The sequence below is a fragment of the Monomorium pharaonis genome, chromosome 2, assembly GCF_013373865.1.
Source record: "Monomorium pharaonis isolate MP-MQ-018 chromosome 2, ASM1337386v2, whole genome shotgun sequence".
Lineage (NCBI taxonomy): Eukaryota > Metazoa > Arthropoda > Insecta > Hymenoptera > Formicidae > Monomorium > Monomorium pharaonis.
The window spans coordinates 23,181,489-23,203,961 of record NC_050468.1 but is presented as its reverse complement, the minus strand read 5'-3'; the positions used below and the strand labels follow the sequence as shown (position 1 = coordinate 23,203,961).

The window sequence follows — 22,473 nt, the reverse complement described above, 5'->3', positions numbered from 1 at the left end:
ATTAAAAAAGGACGAAGCTCTTGCATAATGGATTGAGGAGCGTACGAAGTTAAAGCGGATCTAAAACCGATCCGAATTATGTAGACTCGATCCCTCCGTTCGAGTCCCGAATATGTCACATGTCAAGGCTAGAGTCAATAACTCTCCATCCGTACGTACGGCATGCATATGGCATGCAAACGACAAGCAGAGAAAGAGAGAGAGAAAGAGAGAGACCATCGAGAGAGCGATAGAAGGGATCTACAAATTTTGCCAAAAGCGGAATCGTGATCTCCCGGATTAAATGGTCTTTAAACCTCACAAGAATAGCTCCTTCTCATTTCCATCTGTTTTTTTTTTTCACAGCGTTACGACTGACCGATGGCCTCTGACGAAAATCGACAAGAGACAACCACCTCTCGTGCCTCGCATTATAATTCAGCGTGGTCTTTTCACCGTGAGGAAGACGCGAGACTGATAAATCACGGGAGACGTGCTCGAGGGCCGATGGCGCACAGCCAGTGCACGCGCGTTCGCGGTTGACAGAGTGACTATCCGAAACCGAATAACGGAAGCGCGTCTGCGTACGCGAAAGAGGAAACCGGCCGAAATATTTCGCAAACGTTTCACGAGCGGAGAAGTGTTGCGTTAGCGTTTCGCGAAATTATTGTGGCGTGGCAATTTTGTTTCCATACGTCGTCAGGCGGTTCCCTAACGTACCGCTGACAAGTGCAGCACAAATTATTCCGTCCTCGCGCTAAATATATAAATATATCCTCCCGTAACGCGATCATCCCCTCATGGCGCGGGATCTCGTTGCAATTACCGTGGCCGCGCGAACGTTTACGATAGGGCGCGACGAAATATTTTATGATATTAATTGTGCGCGCCTCACGATTGTTAACTACGAGGGAAACATTTATCACTGTATAATTGATGCCGATGCATAAGCAAAATCGCTCGCTATTAATGTTGTAATGTCAACGACGGGATACCGCACTAATAAGTTATTATACGAAAAAAATGTTCCAAATCTTGATTTTGAACAATTTGTTGACAATGTTGATTTATTAATGAAACTGTTGTTAAAATTAAAATCAAAGATTTTTATAAGACTCTGCGTATCCAATCTCTAGAGGAGATTCGCGAAAGAAAAACCTGTTAACTAAATTTTGTCAAATAATATATTAATTTTCTTAGTAAAACTCTAAAGACTATTTATAATTTAATCTACTTTTCTGTTTTTTTTTTTAAATTATACACTATACATTTTTGTAAAAATGAAATTTTATTCAAGTAAAATCCATTCTTGAAACAAATTTAAAAATATGATTTTAACATATGTTTTCTTTTTTGGAGCCTAATTGACCAGAAGGTTTCCATGTTCAATCATTAATTACTTGGAAACTATAAGTGCCTTGACATACTTTCACTATTTTTCTAAATATTTTTCCATCTGGCAAAGAATCTACAGATAAAAGAACATTCGGTTTAAAAGCATTTTGTGACGTATTAGAAAATAAATTTGTTGATCGAATTTTCTTTTAAATTCTACAAATGAGTCTCAGAAAAAGAACTACATATTGCTTCTTAGGAGACACTTCAGCGTGTCACAACAGACGGATGTAATCGTCTGAGTCAGTTTAATCGGAATCACGCACCACATCATAAAGGATATTCGTCACGAACGAGTGATCTCCTTTCGTATGCCAATCCCTTATTCTTCCTTGTCTGCGAATGTCATTTCCCGCACGCAAGATCGTATCCAGTACACTTCGACCCTTCTGTATTTCTGTCACGAAATCGTGTCACTTACCAAAGTCACTCGATATAAACACTTAAAAGTATAAACTCTCAAGATTTCACGTTTAACGCAATAATTGCGATAATATAGTAAAATATAATTTTAAAAAGCACGCGATTAAATTTCTATTAAAAAAAAAAACCGTCCTGGTGTCGAAATATAATTCAAAGTCCCCTTGCAACAATCTCTGATCCAAGTTAGGAAAGGCGTGCTCGAGGCAAAAACGATAAAAAATAAAAACCGTTTGCGTTTTGTTGTCCGTAGATGCGTCGACGTGCCACTCGAAGGAAGAACTTTGGAAGGAAAGAGCATCTGGCAACTGCCTGAAAACGAGACAGCGGCAGGAAGTGCAGCGGTCGACGTTCCACCGGCGACTGAGAAAGCTTTCGTAGAGTGAACGAGAAATCTACGAGCGTGTGCGTGCGAGCGAGTAGTACACGCACGGCTTGTGTGTCCCGTGAACTCTTCCAGGAACACATTTCGGAGGGTCGAATGCATTCAGGTATATGGCTCGCGGGGTGCGTAGCGTCTTCATCCCCCCCGCCCTTCTCATACCTTGCTCTCCTTTTCTTTCGCCTTTCTTCTTTTTCTCTTTTTCTCTATCCCGGCGGCGACCACAAAAGACACCATTTATCGGTGTAGCGACAGAGAACCTACTCCACCTTTCATCCTTTTCTCAATCGGCAGGACGCCAACCCACATTCAGAGAACTCAGCGTTTGATGTTTATGCAGATACACACAGATCGTTAATTCTGTGAGGTCCGACGAAAATCGGGAAATAGATTCGAAAATAAGTATCACTGACACTTTGACGTTTTACTTTATTTCTGATGTTATCAACATCGGAAAAGCAACTTTGTGAGAAAGATAAGCGGGTTAGTTATGTCACAAAATTGATTATTGTTTCGAACATTTTTCAGTTCTTTCAATAGCTTTTTAATCTAATATCAAGAAAAGAGAAGAAAGTAGAGAAGGGGAAGAGAGGAGAAAGAGAGAAAAAGAAAAAAAAACAAAAATAATAAATTATAAATAATGATATACATTTATCTTTCTTTTAACTTCTCAAACTTAAGAGATCAATCCTTTCTGTAAGATTTATTATAAAATTAGCAAAGAGAGATTTTTTTCTATGTCGACAATTTCATTTTTCTCTACGAATATTTTAACGTTAAACAACACGATTAATATTACAATGCTACAATAAACTGGAATAACTCTATTCACCCTGAGTGCAACTTCGAATATACTATTTAAGTAACGCCACGACGACTCGGGAATAACGCGGGGCTAATCAACGTCGGCACGAATGCGGAAGATTACGAGGGGCGAGAAAGTATCTTTCAGCCCTGTTCGTCTTATCAAAGCAGACGGCCCTTCTTAACGGCACAGAGCTCTTTCCCCAGAGAGAGAAAGAGAGAGAGAGAGAGAGAGAGGGGGAGGATGTAGACGAGATAAAAAGCCGGAGGTGGAACGTTTTCTATACAACCCGGTAATTAGAACATCCGTTGATCACGTCTGTACATGTGGGTCCGAACGCACAAAGTCAATGCACCCCAGGTAGGTCATCCGAAATAACGTTCTTATTCGCGCCTCGATAAACGTTCCTCTTTCTACGACACACACACACACACACACATACACATTGGGGAGATCAGCGAATTGCGAAAGAGAGGCTTGGAAACGCGGCACTCTGTGGGATCACGGGCGACCTTTGACACAACTCGCCTTTGTCCTCTATCAGCGGGATGTTTTTTTTAAAGATCATTTCATGTTTTAGAAATAGTCCTCCTCTGGCAACGTCTTCTGCGGGAGGTCTTCTTCTCACCGCTACAGTCTACTACGTCTCACTACTAACGGTGAATGATGAGAAATACAAGTCGTACAATTGGCGCGATGAAATTGCACAAGACGTCCTGGGTTTCCAATTTATTGCGAGGGGACGACGTTTCAACGTGCCTCTTATAATTGTCTCCCACCCTGTCGACGCTCGTCGCGCGTAAACGTCTCTAACTTTGTGTTTCTAGACTTTGTCGCGGTATTTTATTTTTTTTTATTTATCTTTTTTTTTTTATTCTATCTCGCTATTGTAGCTTTGACGTTATTGCATCGTGAATGAAGTTGACGTTCAATAAACGATTTTGGAATGCGCCATTTTATTGACAACCGAATAACACGGTGTCACCGATTCTTTGCCGCATGTACGATCTTGAAAATAGAACTTTACTCCTGTCGTATGTCAAATATTTAGTTAGGACAGACTTTTTCACTTGTACGTGACACCCGACGAAAATCTGTAACTTTAATATTTCTATTAAAGTGAAATAGTAGTTGTGATACATGATACTTTATTCTACATTCTATAAAATCTTGATACAAATTCGATGCTGAAACAAATTTACGAATACAATTGTTTACAGTGTGCACAAATTTTTAAATAGTTTATAAAAATTTAAAGATGACAAAAGTTTCGAAAATTTTGAGAATCAGATATAAAAATATACACTGGCACAAGAATGATCGTGCAGGTGTAAATGAAACCGGAGAGAAACCTCTGATGAAACATTCAAAATAGGCGATCGATTTTAAATCGAATTATCGGTTCAAAATTAAATCATCGATTCGAAATTCTCGAATTATTCGAATTCAAACTATTCGCATACCTCCAACAAATCGTTTTTAGTAAATATGTACAAAGAAACAAAAAAGAAATGGAATTACAGTTTTATTCCAGTACGTAATACAATAATCAAATATTTGGTTTCTAAAGATATCGAGCGTATATCAATTGTAAAAGTCTTAACGAGTATATACCAATCCAATAATCCTGAAGGACCAAGAACTTCTTCGATATTCTAAGTATACCTTCCCAGTTAGTTCCTCTTTTTCTTCAATACTTTCTCATATACGAGATCTGACCCGATTCGCATACTTGATTGTTGTCGGAGTTTTTATGTAAACAAATATGTAGTTTAAGCAAATTAGAATTTCATTTATCGCTACCACGTGTATCCCGTATATCAGTCTGCGTAATATAGAGTCAGCTTCCATGTTGGAAACGAGGGTTGTTTCTCTCTGCACAGCGTTGTCTGTGGCTACAATTTTAGTGAAAACGTGATATGAGCGCAAAGGGTGGATAAGAAATTTCATAAGCATTTACGGACAGCAAGGCCAGGTGTTTACGGAGAGAAATAAGCCGTATGTATGTGTGTGTGTATCGGCGGGATAGTCACTATACGAGGATGATTTCGGAATGAATAACTTTGCCACCTTCGTCGTGACCATTTTATTCGGTCACGTTCATGTCGCCTTTTGGAGTATACCTGTGGTTTCTAGAGAAGGTGATACCACCCGCGAGATGAGAGGGTACCACCCGCAAAAGAAGATACCGTTGTACATTTCTTAGATTTTCGTAGAAAGCAGATTTTGTGGACGATATGGGCTAAAGCGACATTTTTTAAAATGTTTTTATACGTATACTTCGGCTCTTTCTGCCATTTTTTTAAAAAGATCGTAGCACTATTTCCTTCTAGTCATTAAATAGTTAAAATTATGCAAAACGATTAAAATAATACAAAAAAGTTAACAATATTTGTCAACGTTATTATATAATTATTATTAATTTTATATGTTATTAAATATTAAAAAAATGGCAAAATAATAGTTATAAAATATTTGTTTGATGTAAGTGCCAATAGTAGATAACAAAATATAAATATATTTGTTCAATAAATAATATATAAAACTATAAAATGTTTAATACAATTAACCTAACAAAATAATACAATTAACCTAAACAAAATTAATGAACAGTCACAACAGATATCTTAGTGCTCCATAATAATATATTCCGTACCTATATGATCTTTTATATATTTTTCTAGTTCTCTTCAAAGCTGCGCGCCATTATTCTCGATCTTGAAACGCAGTTCTTAATTTGAATCAGAATAGCAATATCACAATATAAAAATATAAAAATTGATAATCAATTTAATGATATCAATGCTAACAAGCATCCTCTCTTTCTTTTCACCGTAAAGAATTTGTTACAAAAATGTTACTTCAATCAACATTTTTGTCATAAACTGGAATACTGAATAGTCTAGTTGTACATTGCTATTATTTTATCTTTGTAATTTCGATTACGGTTCGGTTTTTAAAACTTTATTGTCATGAATACATCAATTATAATCTCCCTTTTTCAAAAAGCCGAAAGATATGAAATAAACTACCTCCTCATTCCATCTATTATATAATACTGATTTATATATATGATGGACGTACCTGTCATGATTTCTATCCAAAAGTGCTGGGGTGCTGGAAGCTTTGATCCGCCGTTGAGCCTTGCTGAGACCAGGAATCCGTCGTCTCTCCCTCCCGGCGTGGCTGCTCGTTCTGTAGTCATGCAAAGGCTGAAACAAAATGTTAAAATAAATGAGACTAATTTTTTCTTCAAGTTAACATGTTAAAGGTTGAATAAAACACAACTGACAATACACGATAGAAGATAAATGTTGACACTAAACTAGAGTAATGAAATATTTGATAACTGTCCAGATAGTTTCAGATTAATATTGTTTATAATCTCTAAAGAATTCCTTCTACTCCACCCTCTAATATACATCGGTATGTCGAAAAGGGTCATGTTTATTTTCAGGGCGCGGATATACGTGGCATATTATTGATGACAATTGATAACCCCCGCGCGAGAAAGTTGCGTTACGTATATCTTTCCCACGATTCGACTGGGTACGCACGAATGCGCTTGATCACTCGTATCTTTGTATCAGTTATCGAACGTGCTTTAGCCGGGTTACCAGGTCTAATATTACGTTGCTAAGCTTCGCTACAAGTGGGTTACCAGGCAACTGGTTTTATTTAAAATCAGCGGTTTATCGTACCGTCCTTCCTCTCATCGCCATGGTTGATAAATTGCAAATTGTAATTGAATTGGATCTTATTTATGACTCTTCTCTCTGTTATGCAGATAAAGAATGACTACTTGTGAATACACGAGGGATAATAAATTACGATATAGGGAGTGCCCGGTAATAACTTCATCTGATAAATTAAACGGTATTTTTGTCAAGAGCCAGAACAATTTCTTCATTATTAAAACATATTAAAACACATGTACACGAATGAGATACTCGTCGCCGCTTTCACAACAGTGTCCGACTGCAAACTATTGATTACTCGCACCATCGGCACCGCAACTACGAACGCGTATCACTGCACCTTATCCGCGGTAATCGACGAAAGCGTTGATTTCGTGTGGTTTCTGCCCATCCTTTCACGCGTGCCTTCGTGCTGGACGGAATGGAAATGGAAGGGATGCAAACGGTGTTGAATCACAAAGGTTGATTATATCTTTGCAGCTGCCTCGACACCACGCGCGACGTTCTACTAATTAAGATTCTGCGGCGAGAAATCTATGTACAATATACGTACATATATACATACACATATATACAATATGTATATTTCTATATACAGAGAGATTTCATACATATATACCTATATATATATATATGTATATATATATACCATGAATAAATCCCGCTCGCTTGAACTTCAATCGCCGACACCCCTCAAATCCGTTCCGTTATAATCGTGCTCAATTCAAACGGAAAATTATGGAAATTTGGATCGTGCTACTTGGCCTTTACCTCAATGGAAATTTCATTTAACGCTCTTGCGCTCCAAGAAACTAGGGTATCTGTCAAATTATAATCTTGATCCGCAGCATTTTCGTTAGCTAATCAGATTTGTCGGTTATCCTCTCTGTTAAATATTCTGTCGATCTGAAGATTTTCAACCACCGCAGTTCCTTGCAGTTCATCCTGCGTAAATATATAGCGTTCCAGTGTACAAATAACAGGATTGAGAAAGATACTTTAAAATAACCAGTTATAGTTACAGTTTTTCTTTCTCAAATAGTAACTAGTTACCGTTACAAGTTACCGATTCTAAAAAGTAAGCAGATAGTTATGGTGTATCAAAAAGTAAGGAGTTTACTGTTTAGGTCTTTTTTTTTGTAATGTTTAAACAGTGTTATTTTAAAAGTAAAAAAATCTTAGAATTTTTGATATTATTTTACTTTATTTATTCATTATACTAAACATTTGCTGCATACGTTACATTATTTTGTATACATAAATCACATTTATTATATTTTTAAATAATTTATAATAGATAATAAATTAATATTCATATATTTATAAATATATGTACCTCATCAAAATTATAGGATTAATATTGTTCAGCTAAAGTTTTTCAAGTTCCATAATAAAATCATTGTGTAAATTAATGATCTCTAGGGCTTGTTCTGAAGAGTAAAGTCTCAACTTTAATGGCAGCTATTCTCGAAGATAATTATTTCATTCTATGCTAAAGATCATACGATCATACGAACAAGTTTGGAATATATAAAGTAACCGTAAAAATAATTGTTAAATTGGTTAAATTAGTATCAAAGAAGTAATTAAATTAAAAGTTATAGTTACTGAAGAAAAAACTCTAACTGTAACTTTGTTGCAAATAACGAATTACTTCTCAATCTTATAAAATGATCGTGGTAATCGCTCGATTTTATTTATCATTATTTAAGAATCAATAAATTAGATCGACTATATGCGACTGAGTATGCGACGTGGGACTTTTTGTTCTTGAGACGTCCGCTTCCGGTTATATAGATACGCAACGGATAGTGTCAGTTCGACCACGATACGTCGGACGTAAACGAGCGCACTGTCGTCGATGTGGATGATGCATGTAGGTCGACGCCAGCCGGCCGCGGTACACCACAGTCGCGTGTGCAACGCGATGCATCCCTACGTGCACCCATCGCCGAGACGTCACTGGCATCGGGGGCATTACTCACGCCGATCGATGATCGCTTCCGCGGTAATTACTCGGATCGGGAACTGTCACGCGTTTCCGATCCCTAATATTTAGATCGATCCGCCGGATAAAATATCGCGGCTGAACGGCTCCTTAACGCGACCGACGCCGACGTAGCGACGGAAATGCCGGATCTCAGGGAGAACTAATCAGTGATGATGAGTGAATCGCAGAAATACATAATATGTTAACTTCAGGAATGTAGTTTATGTACAGCTCCCAATGATCAAGGCTTAAAGAATATGAAACAATTATTTTCAAAAGTGTCCTCACAAGAATACTCTCAATAGGCACATTGTATAAATATTGCACAATATTGCACAATATATATATATCATAAATTAATGAACATTTCGTAATAATTATGTCAAGATGATACGCCATAAGGTGGCAGTTTTGTCCGAAACTTATTAAATATTATTTGCCAAAAATTAGATAAATCTAAGTTTGAGGTATTAATAATTTACAATTATTAAAAAAATAATTTGATTCTTTGTTTAAAATATTACCATGCTAAACATTTTATGTTGTAATGTATATTTCTATATTTTAATTATAATTTAAAAATAATTATGCATTTTTGTAAAACATGTGTATGGATTAATTATATTTTCAAAGGTTTTATACACAATACAACTAAATTATTTTTTCAATTATTACATAATTTCTTCCAAATTTAATTTTGCAAATATATCATTAAAATAATTTGCCACCTTGTTATAATTTTGTCAAATACTACTTCGAAATTAATTGGAAACAGTTATCAATATTTTACACAAAAGGTCAGTACTTTCTACATCTATCTTTGCAAACCTTCATAATTGCTCGTAATTGATTAACAATTTTTATGTAAGATTTCGTTATACATATAATTTAATAAATGTAGGCCTATCAGAAACATTGCAAAGAAAAAATTACAAATCGAGTTGGCGAAAAGTAAAGATTTATATGTCCAAGTTTGCGATTAATAGACGGCCAACTAAGACTGTTATCGACAGAATTGAACATTTCTCTATTTACTTCTGAAAAATGACGTTCTGCCGATTCTCATGTGCGTGCATAGATAAAAATAAATGAACCCGCTCAGTCTACATATACGTACACTATCTGGGATCGGAAAATAAAACAGCACTTGAGGTTCAGCTAATCAAGTCCTTGAATGTCTCAATAAAATACAAGGGTCATACAGAAACAAATTTGCGGTTTTGCACCTGTAAACAAAGCCATCACGCGTCGTGAGATGATGTATCCTTGTACAACCACAAATTGCACTTCCATTTGATATATTCATTACAGTATGTGTATTAATTCTTTTTAATCAAACGCGTGATGTTTCTTTTGCAGTGTAATAAACACGAAAGTCCTTTTGATTATTGATCGCTAAGTTATTTTTAAGTAATATTTTTAAAAAATATTTCAATATAAGCGGAGAAAATTTTATAGCAAAAATTACTATAGTAAGCAGTAAACGTGGACCAAGAAAAGAATTATAAAATTTGTTACTGTTGTAAAATGTTTTTCATCAAATTGCTATAGTATATATATTTATTCGTTACTTATGGTGTAATTCTCTAAAATTTCTTCTTATAATCCCGTGAACTGCCGTACATAGTAATTATTGATATGAAATTTTTCCCGTGCAATTTTGAAATTAAAAAGATGTTAAATTTATCTATTCATTTTTCGAATGTTTAGGGAAAAAAAAAAGATAAAATTATTGAAACGCGATTTTTATAACTTAAGATACTAATTTATTCTTCTTATTAATAGCATTTAAGAATCGAAGAAACCTTTATCCAGAGTCTGAGAAATATATAAATGTACGCGACCAGGAGAATAACTTATACTTGACAGGTGAGTTAATTTATCAAACAACCAGTTATTTACTGCCGCATTCACTAACGACAATGTATCGTTGTATCCGATCCGACGTAGATGACGTGAAGCCATTGTTATTCGAGAAAGAAATAATATCCCTTTTCCGGAAGGGGTGGGTCAGAGAAGATGTAGATCTTGCATCATTCGTCAAGTATATATGGAAATACAGCAACCCCAAGAGACGCTACGGCATATTTTTGAAGTAATAGATCTTTTCGACAAAGATACGACACATAAATCGATTTCTCGACCATCAATGAGAAAATACTACGCTACTCTCGTTTCAATCGTCAACCCAACAATTAACTTTGAGAAATAATCGAATGGATCGTTTGCTATTCTTTTTTCTTCAGAAGAAAGCATCAAAGGTGGGGCAAAAAACGACTCTTTCCGTCCTATCATAATTCAATTACTCATTGATCTTTTAAATAATCGTTACCGTCTTTTATTATTTTAATTACTCTTTTAATAATATCATGTAATTACTTAATAATTTAATAATGTAATAATGAAATAATTATATAATTATAATTATTAAGAATTACATAATTGTATAATTATTATAATTTCTTTATTATATTCATTTAACTTACGGAAACGGGGGCTGTGTGAGATGCGGCCGCTTCCTGCGTGCGACGGTGCCTGCTGGGACTGGGGCTGGATCGCTGGGAATCGTGTCCCCGCTGCCAGGATGTCGATCTGCTGTAACAGACGAACAAGGAAGTTCCATTATCTGCACCGCAACTGCGATGGTTTATGAAAACGCAAAAAGAAACTCGTTCCATTGAAAACTGGCGCTCGAAATTGGGGGGGAGGGAAGGCGTTACTTAATGTAACTTGAGAAATCCTTATCTTTCTGCAATTGTTGAAGTCCTTTCGACTCCTTATAATCATACACGCGGACCCTTCTCCTCGCTGACGTAATTAACGCGTCGTTATTTGATATTCAGCCCGAGAATGATTCAAAGACTTATTCATTCGCGCGCGAGAATCGCGCTTACGTTCGCAGTAGAATTGCATGTGTAGTACACGTGGGCAACGTTATCTCGATTAATTCATATACAGACTTATCGCGTGTTATCGGTATCGGATTGCAGTGTGTCCGATAGGCGCGATGCGCCACGTCGGTGATTAATCAATAAACACGGCGCGGTACGTCGCTTGAATCTTAATTAATGGGCCCGGAGAAGCAGGGCAGAATCGTGCAGATGCAGCATACGTCTCTCGACGTTGCATCTCGTTATCTTAATAGGTCGCGTTCAAAAGCGCGGTATGCATCGCATAAACACAAGGCCGCCGGGATACAGGTTACGCGTAATAAAATTGCGCCCGTGTAATTCGCGCGTTCAATAACGCAGAAAAACAGCGCTTCGTAATCGCGCGTGCTGGTTGGCAAATACATATGCATGCCGCATTCGTTTTGGTAAACACGGACTTTTTATTAACGTCACAACGTACACGTCGCTTTAAAAGTGCCGTTTAATAAATCGTGTATCACATGAAAAGGACTGCCAATCTTTTCATTATATTTCATCATATTTCCTTTTATTCATATTATTATACATATAAAAATAATAAGTTGCGATTTTCACATTTTTACTGAGGAAAAATTGATCGAGGAAAAATATTAAATAGGTGGTACTAAGATAACATATAGAAATGATTGAATACACAGTTATCAAACACAAATTATTATTTTTGATGTATAAAATAATATCTAGTAATTACAGTAATTACTTTCAAAATATTGATATAGAAATAATTTAATATATTTTTGTCAAAAATAATTATTATATTAATTTCTTTACTATTTTGTTATATTAAGAAGTACGACTTTAATATAAACATTAATTAGAAAATTGTAAATTTTTTGTAATTTGTCGACGTGATGCGCGTCGCGGTTTGGAAAACACAAATTGTAAGCGGAAGTGTAGCGGAAGTATTGCAATTAATAAAAATGCAGTTTTTCTCCCCGTCGACGGGGATTCATACGATTCAGTCGGCATTGTTTGTGGGTCTCGCGATCGGACGAGGAAAACATTTTCGTAATAAATTACGGTGGAGCGCACGGCTTATCGTCCTGACGCGATAATGGGTGCGATGTTGTAAGTTATGAGGTCAAGGGTCGTCAGGTACGATTTGTACCTACGTTCGTTTCGTCGATAACCCCTCTCTCACAAAGACGACGATTAATCGTTCCGATTGTCGAGACCGCGAGACAATAATCTCCGGTTACGTATCACATGTACGTAGCCGCGCAGTGACGTGGTCCAACTTTCTATTATAGTTGAATCCAGTAATGCGTAGCACTTGCGTATTACGAAAAGCGCGCGGAGAGAGCAATTTCTAATCCTCTCGAGCACTCATTCGCGCCCCGTAAATATCGAGCTCTCGTTGTTTCCTCTTGCGTTTCTAAACAAATTGCGAAAGCTTTTGCAATTTAATGGAGCGAGGGTGTTTGCTCGATTTCCCAGATAGCAACTGTATTGTCCGCATCGTTGCGGGGATGTTGCTCGCAATCGTCTCATGTGTCAGAATTGCAGTAACCGAGTCCGTATTCGTTGGCAAATTGATGCCTTCACGATATGACAACTTTGTTGGATAGCAGCTTGCCAGCGCGGCACGCTGGCAACTTTGAAATCATGAAAATTTGCGCTGCTGCTGCCGTTATGTTGCCGCTATGTATGTAATAATTTATAAGATTACACAATGCTGTTATGTTGCCGACAACGCGACATAACATTTGATGCCGCTGTAAAATGTTGGGCAATACATATATATACCGGCAGCAGTTTAATAACACGATAGCAATAATGTACTGTTGCCTGCGTGTTGCCTCAATGTCGGTATATTCAAAGTTGTTGAAGATAAATATAAGTCAAGTTCTCAGCGTCTCACAGAGCAAAACAAAATTAGTCTCAAATCTGTAATTATTATCTTATATCTAAGCAAGAAAAATCTTTATGTGATAATTTTGAGCAAAAATAATTTTCTCGCATGAAGAAATTAGTTTAGGGGAAAAATATTATATCTATATAGTTAAGAAAACACTGAACAGAAAATAACAATATTTTCAAACCGAGAATTAGAGAATTTTTAATACTATTATTATCAAAACAATCATATATGTATAGTGCTCCTTAGATCATTATAATATTGAAATAAAAATATTTGCTGAATTATAAAATTATCACACTCTTTAAAGAAGACTTTATATTCTTGTTTATATACGAGACAATAATTGTTACGCTGATATTAATTCTTTTCTGTGCATAAGCACTCACGATTTTGGTGTGATTTTGCTTCGACACGTTTTGTTAGCTGGGGTTCCAATCGTGGATCCGAAAAGTAACGAAATCGATCCGCGTCTGCGTATAGAGAATCAAGCCGGTCGCAATAATCTCAAGACGTACCGCGCGAGGAGGAACGAGAGAGAGAAACAAACGGTATTCGAAATCGCTCGGTCCCGCATTCTCACGACAGCGCTTCATTATTCGCGCGCAAATGTACGTGCGCAAAGTCGCCGTGCTAGAAAATCGCAATGACGGCAGGTACGACGTACCGATCGTCAAACGGTGAAAGGCGATAATAAACGCCGCGGAGTGCGGCGAGGCGCGAGTGGACGAGTGCACTCTTTCGTCGTTTTGCATTGCTCAGGAAAGAAAAGAGGCGAGTAAAGAGAGAAAAGAGGGGAGAGAGAAAAAAAAAACGATAGAAAGAAAGTATATTTCCCCCTCGATGACGGCCGCGGAATAGCTGACATAGTCGGCCGCGAGCCGACTACGCCGATTGAAGGCGGGTCAGGCACCCGAGAGTTCATTGATTTATTCCACTTTCCACGCGCGGTGCCGATCGAAACCAGCGCGGAATCATCATCTTGCATCGCGCGCGCGATGGGAGCGGCCGGACTTGTCGTCCGCGGAACGGGCGAGAGCTTTACTTAACCCCGTCGAGGATGAGCGACGTGCGGCTCTCGTCATTTTTGCGAAGGATCGGTTCCCGATATGTTGACTTTGTTCGCTGTCATGTTAACCTTCTCTGTTCCCGGCTGCCGCGGCAGGAAGGCGAAGCAGGGAGGCGTTCGCGAGAGCCTCCTTTGACCTTTGCTTATAATTAGCTGTACGATCATAATGTAAGACGAACGTCAAATCGGTCTCGAAGATCAGCTATAAATGGCTTACGTTGGTAGTGGTAAAGGTTGTTCAACCTCTCCTCGTTCCGTGAATATTAATAGATTGATTCTCAAGTAGCACATGTATTAATAAAATTTTACGGACGCGCGTTTTAATTATATTTTAGTTACAGTGACAGTAACAAATGACGAGTTGACGAAAACTTAAGCAGAGATAAGGTTGCATAATTAATTAGTCCTTTCGATGCTGAATTTTATTTTAAATCTTGCGTGCGCGGAATAATCTATGTCAAGTCTTTAACGTTGTTTAATTTTTATTTATTAGTTTCGTTTACTCTTAAAACGTTTATACACATTCATTAGCAGTGAAAGAATTGAATAGCTTTCCAGAAATTCGATAATTACTAATTTATCATACATTTCGGGTGAATTTTTATTATTTTTTTCAACAAAAAAAAAAGACAACATTTATATATAATTAGAGAGTGTCTCTAAAAATTGAGTGAAAATTAATTTACTATATTAATAAAATCGGATTTGATAGATTGATAATTATCAATTAATTTCTCAAAAAACATTTGATTAATTACCTATGTCTTAGGATTTTGCATTAGCCTGTATTGCTGTTGTTGTTATTTGGTATTTAAGTGCTCTTATTATTTACGAACTTTATTATTATTTTATATATTATTAATTATAATAATATACATATTACATCTCTTTTTTCTTGTAAAAAAATTGAAGATTGCGTGTCGAGACAAACATTTTGTAAGATATCAATATCTAAAAGCTTCGACGTAGGCACGGTGAAATATGGTATGTTAAAATTTGATGGATGATTACAAAAACGCGAACGACGACGCGAGATCTAATATTTACCGTCTGGTACGTGGAAACTACGTCATCAGCCGCGTGCCACGATCGAAGGATATTGGCACGTCGTGCTCGGTATACATAACCGAATATACCTGTGGTACGTGCTCGCGACCAGACGCACCGGATCCTTTCCGCGGTCGCGGAAATGCATGAATTTTCGATGTGAAAAGCGCCATCGTCGCTAGTGTATACGTCCCGAAGGTTTTAAGAAGTTTCAGGTCTAAATTACGTCGCCCTCGTACATGTTGCGCGGTGATCGTGCATTGGCGACTGAGAAACAAGTAGCTTTTGATACGTTGCATTTTCTTCAAGCATTTAACAAATTATTTAAATACATCATTTATATATATTTTAGTTTACTTTTTAGTGTACATATACATTTGCAAGTTACTTGGAAATAGAAGATAAAATTAATTTTTCTCCCTTGTTTTCTCTCAAGAGACAAATATAAGGCAATACCCTAAAAATTACTCCTTCAATTAAAAAGCTTTGACTAACTTGAGAATCTTTTCTTATCTTTTTATCCCCTCATAAAACTTCTCTAAAGCACGCTGCTTTTTTCACGTTTCTCAATTATTCTTAAAAAAAAAATATATTTTTTAACGTTGTTACTTTTAATGGAAAGGAGGCTAGACACCTCTCTCAACCTGCGTTTCTATCACATGCTTAATATGGAGGCTCGGACTCGCTGCTTTGCCCGGGGCGCCGAAATACCTCTACCGGACGCGTGGGTGTGCTTGCCGATGGGTAATAACCGGTCGTAAAATCTTACCGGTTTCACAACGCAGCTTCCCCCCTCGGCCCTGGCCGCGTCCTATGAATATACCTGTGTACCTCTTTTCTCGCTCTCGGCGTGCTCTCGCTTACTTAAAGAGGTGCGCGCGATGCGCTGCCGCTACTCCGCGCCCTGCAGCACGTAGATTCACGGATAAACGATTTTTCTCCCCCTCTCAACGGGCGCATTGAACTGGTATGAGGATGCGCCCGTGCGCATCCCACGAATGATCGTTCTATCGCGCGATGAATGATAACGTTCATGACATCCATAATAATAATCCGCATAACGTATTGCTTTGCCTTATGCAAGATGTTTCCGTGAAATTGCTGCTCCACATCAACGTTGCACGATGCAATTGAATAATAATCCAACAGGTTTGGATTAATTTCTTTACACGGTGATCGTTTTATCGCGCGACTATCGATAACGGTTGTATCATCGGTAATATCAATAATCCTGATTGTAACTCATTTTGTTTTATGCTTATAAATCAATATTTAACAAGAAATGTAACATTTCTTGTTCAATATTGATTTATAAGCAATAAAGTTATTGTTCTTATTATTTTTGCATTGCTATATAAAAAATTAAATAATCTAAAAGAGAAATTTTTATTTTTTTAATATTCTTATTACTTATTTTTAATGCCATTATATAAGCAATATTTAGATTTTGTTGTTCTTATATAAGGCAAGAAATAATAAAAGAGTTTCTTACAAAAACCAAACAAGTACAAAAGTTTAATTTTCAAGAAACAGAAAAAACTTCGCGTCTTTAAGTCGTTTATTGTAAATATGGTAATTTTTCTTCGAACGTATAATAGTTACAAGAAAGTTGTAAGCTTTTTGATTAATATGTTTTGGGAACTCATTTAAAAGAAAAAAAATTCTTGTGTGAAACTTGCAAATTTTACATTTTCTACTTATTTATCTTATAATTTTTTTATCTTATATTTTATATTTATAATACATTTTCTTATAACGCTAAATAATTCTCATAACGCATATCATAATGCTAAAGATAAAACAAGAAATATTATTTATTGTATAAAATAATAATTTTATTTTTTGATCTACAAAATTTTAGAGTTGTTTTCAATAAAAACGTCCTTTTATATTTTATCTTTTTGTATAAATATGGTAATTTTTTTTCAATTATATAAATATAAAAACAAAGTAGGCTTTAATTAGTTTGAAAATCCATAAAAAAAAAAAATAAAAACTTCTACTTGTTTGATTCTTGTGAAAATTTTATATTTACTGTCTATTTGTGTATATATATATTTTTCTGTTTTCTCTTTGATTCTCGCCGGAATAAAACTGTTCTCAATGTATCGTTATTGAAAATTAATTGGACCCATAACTCAGATTAAAAATAATGGACTTATTCGATTGTTTGAAGGAAAACCTTTATTTATATTAAGAGAAAACATATTATATTAAGATTATATTAAAATTTATTTATATTCAGAATAATTTCAGAAAATATAAGTGTACTTTTATAATACAATTAACAATAATTTTAGATTAATTTATATAATTTTACATTAATAATTTTAGAATAAAATTTACATTCGCGTAAGTGTTTTAAGACAGAACTATGTGTCATAGTCATGTAAGTGGGAAATTACATGTGTTTCGAATTAATTAACACAACTTTGAATTCATACGAAGCTCCATACACAGATATGATTTATTATACTTTTCATTTCATGTATCTTTATTTAAGGGATTGCTTAATGAATATGTATTATTCACCGGATGAATACGTACTCGTTATATATGCGCGTATAAAAGCCGGTTATAATATTACAAGGTAGATTACCGAATCGCCAGGCGATTTGAAACGTCGGACTCTTTTTCTCACATTTTCAAGAATTCAGAACTTTCACGGCTCACGCGAGCGTTAAAATGGAATTGCGGCATTTATCGATTCGTTGTTAATGGCACCTGTACTCGTACGTTTCCGCGGCCGTTTGCTGACGGATCTCTTTCAAGCCATTACAGCTTTGTACGTTTAGCGCACGAAGCAAGGGTCCGGACGCTGGCCGGCTCCTTTTTCCGTCCATTTGCGAGTTTCACATTCGCGTGTCACGTCATCTCGCTGACTAATGTTGCATAATAAGCAAAATTTGCGTGGAATTTGTAAATTTGTGAATTGATCGCCGCGATGATTACGGTGTAAAAAATGCGATACACTTACATTCTATTATTATTTTCTATACACATGCTAAAGTTAAGATAGTGAAAGTTCTTGAGTACGTAAGTAAATACAATTAATATTTTATTAAAACGTCAATAAAATTTTAATCTTGTTCATGTGCGTTTTTAAAAATATATGATTACATAAAGAATAAATATATAGTAATATAGAATAAATATATCTCTTCAAGATACATTATTCAAACATTTATCATCTTAATGGATAGGTAGGCGGACATGATGTCAATTGAACATAAAATATGTAGAGATAACTGTCTCAGATAAAAGAAATGATTCTAAAAATATAACTCGAAACTTTAGTCGGTAAACGGTAAAGCAATAAACTAAGAAAAGAAATAAAAACTCACGCAATGCATATAAAATTTTATAAAAGTATATAACTATTTAATATTTTACATTACAACATTATATTATTTGTAATACTATATGTAATATGAATATCATATATAAACGTTGCAAAACGTAGATGTACGCACACATGCATACATTCATAATATTATGAAAGTAAGAAAAAAAGACAGTGACGGAATATAATGAGTTTGCGTAAGATTATGGTACAGTATCGCGTGTGATATATTTACAACATTTTTTTTTATTTATACCATAAATCTTTTACACACAGGCTCAGTTACGACGCTCGTAAATCGAGCGCGGTGTTTCCTCGATTTTACCCCGAAGCCCGTACGCATGCCGATAAAGAGAGCTTTTGTGGACCATAAAAAAATCGATTCTGAAACCCGCGCCTCGTTGTATGTGCGTTAACCGTGCATCATGGATTCGCGTGCGACTAGTCAGTCTAGAAGAGATCTTCAGAGTTTTCATTCTCGTGCTCGCTTAAGGAAAAATATTTCCAACAACGCGATAAGCATGGCTATACGCATTTATTCAATGTGAGATAAACGCGCGACATAAACTAAACATTGTTTCGTCGCGAAAAATCAATATTTACAGTTGCTAATAATTGTGCAATGACAATTCTACACTGACATATTTCTTATTATATATTTTATTATTTATTTTACATGCGTTTTTTATATGTATAAAGACAACAACATATAAGATAAAAATCTTAATTTGTAATACAGTATAAATCAACGTAATACTTTTTATTTAATAAATATTTAAATTGTCTAATATACTTTTATCAACACTAATAATCTACTAATATTTCGACTCTCTCTCTCTCTCTCTCTCTCTTTCTCTGTTATATATGTGTAATATATGTATGTGTTTGTTTTTTTATAGTTCTTCGACATCCCCATGATTTTTCTGAAAATCGTGGGCTGATTTATATAACCGCAGTTGATGCCCGCCGTAAAATATCTTGTCCCGAATCACCTACGAGACGTAGAGACCGCCCGAAGGAACAAAACGATTGTTAGTGGCGGCGAATATAAAGCCCATCTTGCATCCGCGGTGCAATGCATTCGCGGCGAGACTTCGTATATATGTATCTATTGATATACGATTCCGCCTTCTGTCAATGGGCTCTTCTCTATCTTCTTCGTCAACTTCTTTCTCATCTTAGTCTTTTTGTCTCGTCTGCCGTTTTCTCAACGTCGCGTCGCGCCGCGGCCGTGGGAGATAATAAATCACAACTTTAAAGTGACGCACTGAGATTTGGAATCACACGGGAATGCACAGTAGCGCGGCTACAAAAAGAATTCGAAAAGGGTCATTTAAAGAAAATTTATTGTTTTAGGATAGACTTCTGACGCATTACTTAAATCGCATCAAATAAGGCAATAAAGTCTTACACTTTTACTTCTCTTATAAGTAGATCTAATTCGACAAGACTTTTATTTGCGACATAATGCTGAAAAAAAAAATAACACTCGTGTATTCTGCTGTTCAAGTCTTAGGATTCAAGATACATTTCCTGTGCACTTTGTGAGACATGCCATTCTCTGAATTAAATTTCAGTCAGCGAAGTTTTGATTTACATTAACAGGGAAAGTGTAAAATCGAGAATTGTGCGGATGTAGAATCCTCATCCGGCGGTGAGGAGTCTTCAGTTCGGTGGATAACATATTCCGGCCGTGAATTAGGATGCACGTCTTGTGAATGCATGTCTCGCGTGAAAGCCGATACGGCCCCACATGCGTGACCCTACTCACTATACACTTATTGAATTTCAGTTTGTGATACCGTGGCTGTAATTAATATAATCCTTTTCCATATATATATATAGGCTTGTATCAAATATATATAAATCTCCTGTTTCTTACTCTTTCGAGCTGGTCACAGTAAATCTATTAAGTTCTTCCCACGGAAGAACTTAATAGATTTACTGCCGGTGTCACCGTTTGATGCGATCTGTCCGCCTTCTCATCCGCCTGCACAAGATGCATGTTCGTTGTAATCCGTAGTCTCTTTATTTCAGTCGTAATAAAAGAGTGCAAATAAAGCAAATCACAAAGATCAGTATCTATATGAATCCTTGGAAGATTTTATGATGAGTTCTAGTTTATTATATTTTAACTGACAATATATATTTCCATAGATTTTCTTGTCATCTTTATGATAATCTTTTGTTGTAACTTTTTCTTAATTTTATATCTTGTATGATCTATTATTTTAATAAATTTTAAAATTTTGTTTTGTGCGCTGTAATTTCCTAAGAAGATTAAACTTCGGAAATTATTAGCATCATTAAAGTACCCTAAAAAAGATTATTAGGAATTTTAATCCAAAAGTTAATCTTTAATCTTTGTTATTACGTGCTTCAACGAAAATTGTCGAATAATACACGAAAGTTGACTTACGTGCAGCAAATCTCAAATTAATTCTTATGTCAGAACAAAGCTACGGTTAAGTCGGCTTCACTGGAAATCAGAGAGGCTTCGTGAACTGCAGGTATATCCATTGAGTCGGGTGTATCTCATGTGTCCAGCTTCCCAGGAACTAACTTTCGCGGTTTCCTCAAACTTTGTAATGGTTTTACTGGATGAGATCTCCGCGCTAAGCGGATTAATAGCACGGATCCGTGGACCAGATCATACTCGCCGGAAGTTGGTTATCCGTTGGTGGAATAAGAAGCAGAGAATGCTACTCCGGTAAAGTATGTATAACCGTTTAAGAAGAAAATTATATTCCCAGAAATACTCGACAAATACTAGGATCAGATATGTTAAGAAGTTTTAAGGAGTTTCCGGATTGTTTCTACGTTTTGATACATTGTTAATACAACGTTCACGAAACATTGGCATTAACAATGTATCAAGACACAGAGACAACCTGAAAATTTCTTAACATTTTTGAAGAAAATAAACTTAGAAGCTTCAAAAATAGACAAGAATTGCTGAACGTGTATCTATTACTTCAATTGAATTTCGTCAATTTTATATTTTTACTTAATCCTTTCGTACTTGCTGGGACATGGAAAAACATCCCAATCCTTCTAATTCATATCTTCCATAAAAAATAAAGATAACCATTTCTTTCTGAGCTCATTAAAAAATTGAATACAACTCTTTATAAAAAATTAACACCCATGTGAGTTTATTCCTTGATTTAGTCATTTGTGATGTCAATACAAAATAGAATATATAATAAAAAATAACTCAAGTAATATGAGGTTGGAAATTCTCTCATTCAGAATCAGATTTTTAATAAAACAGAGTCAATTTTTTCCGTTATATATTTTAAATTGATTGAATTCTACTCCTGTTTGTTCATTCCCTAAGCTGTATTGGAAAGAGATATATCGAAGAAATAAGTCCTCTGTAAAGAACGGTTCGTTCCCGTAACACGATCCGCATGGCCCTCGAACAAATCAGGATTGACCTTTTATTATTCATATATATTTTCGTGAAATCGATAACGGGTCGTTCTCACAAGGAATTGTAAAATTGCAGGATGATATTCGGGTCATGCGCGCCTCACGAATTGGTTTAAGCTTGG

At 35.8% G+C, this 22,473-nt stretch overlaps 1 protein-coding gene across 1 annotated transcript in view; it reads right to left on the bottom strand.

Annotated features, from left to right (window-relative positions):
- LOC105836020 overlaps positions 1 to 22,473 on the bottom strand; it is a 113,180-nt gene that overhangs the window by 12,297 nt on the left and 78,410 nt on the right. The window contains 2 exon segments of the mRNA XM_036283306.1: positions 6,066 to 6,193; positions 11,156 to 11,264. Coding sequence (XP_036139199.1) covers positions 6,066 to 6,193; positions 11,156 to 11,264 — 237 coding nt within the window.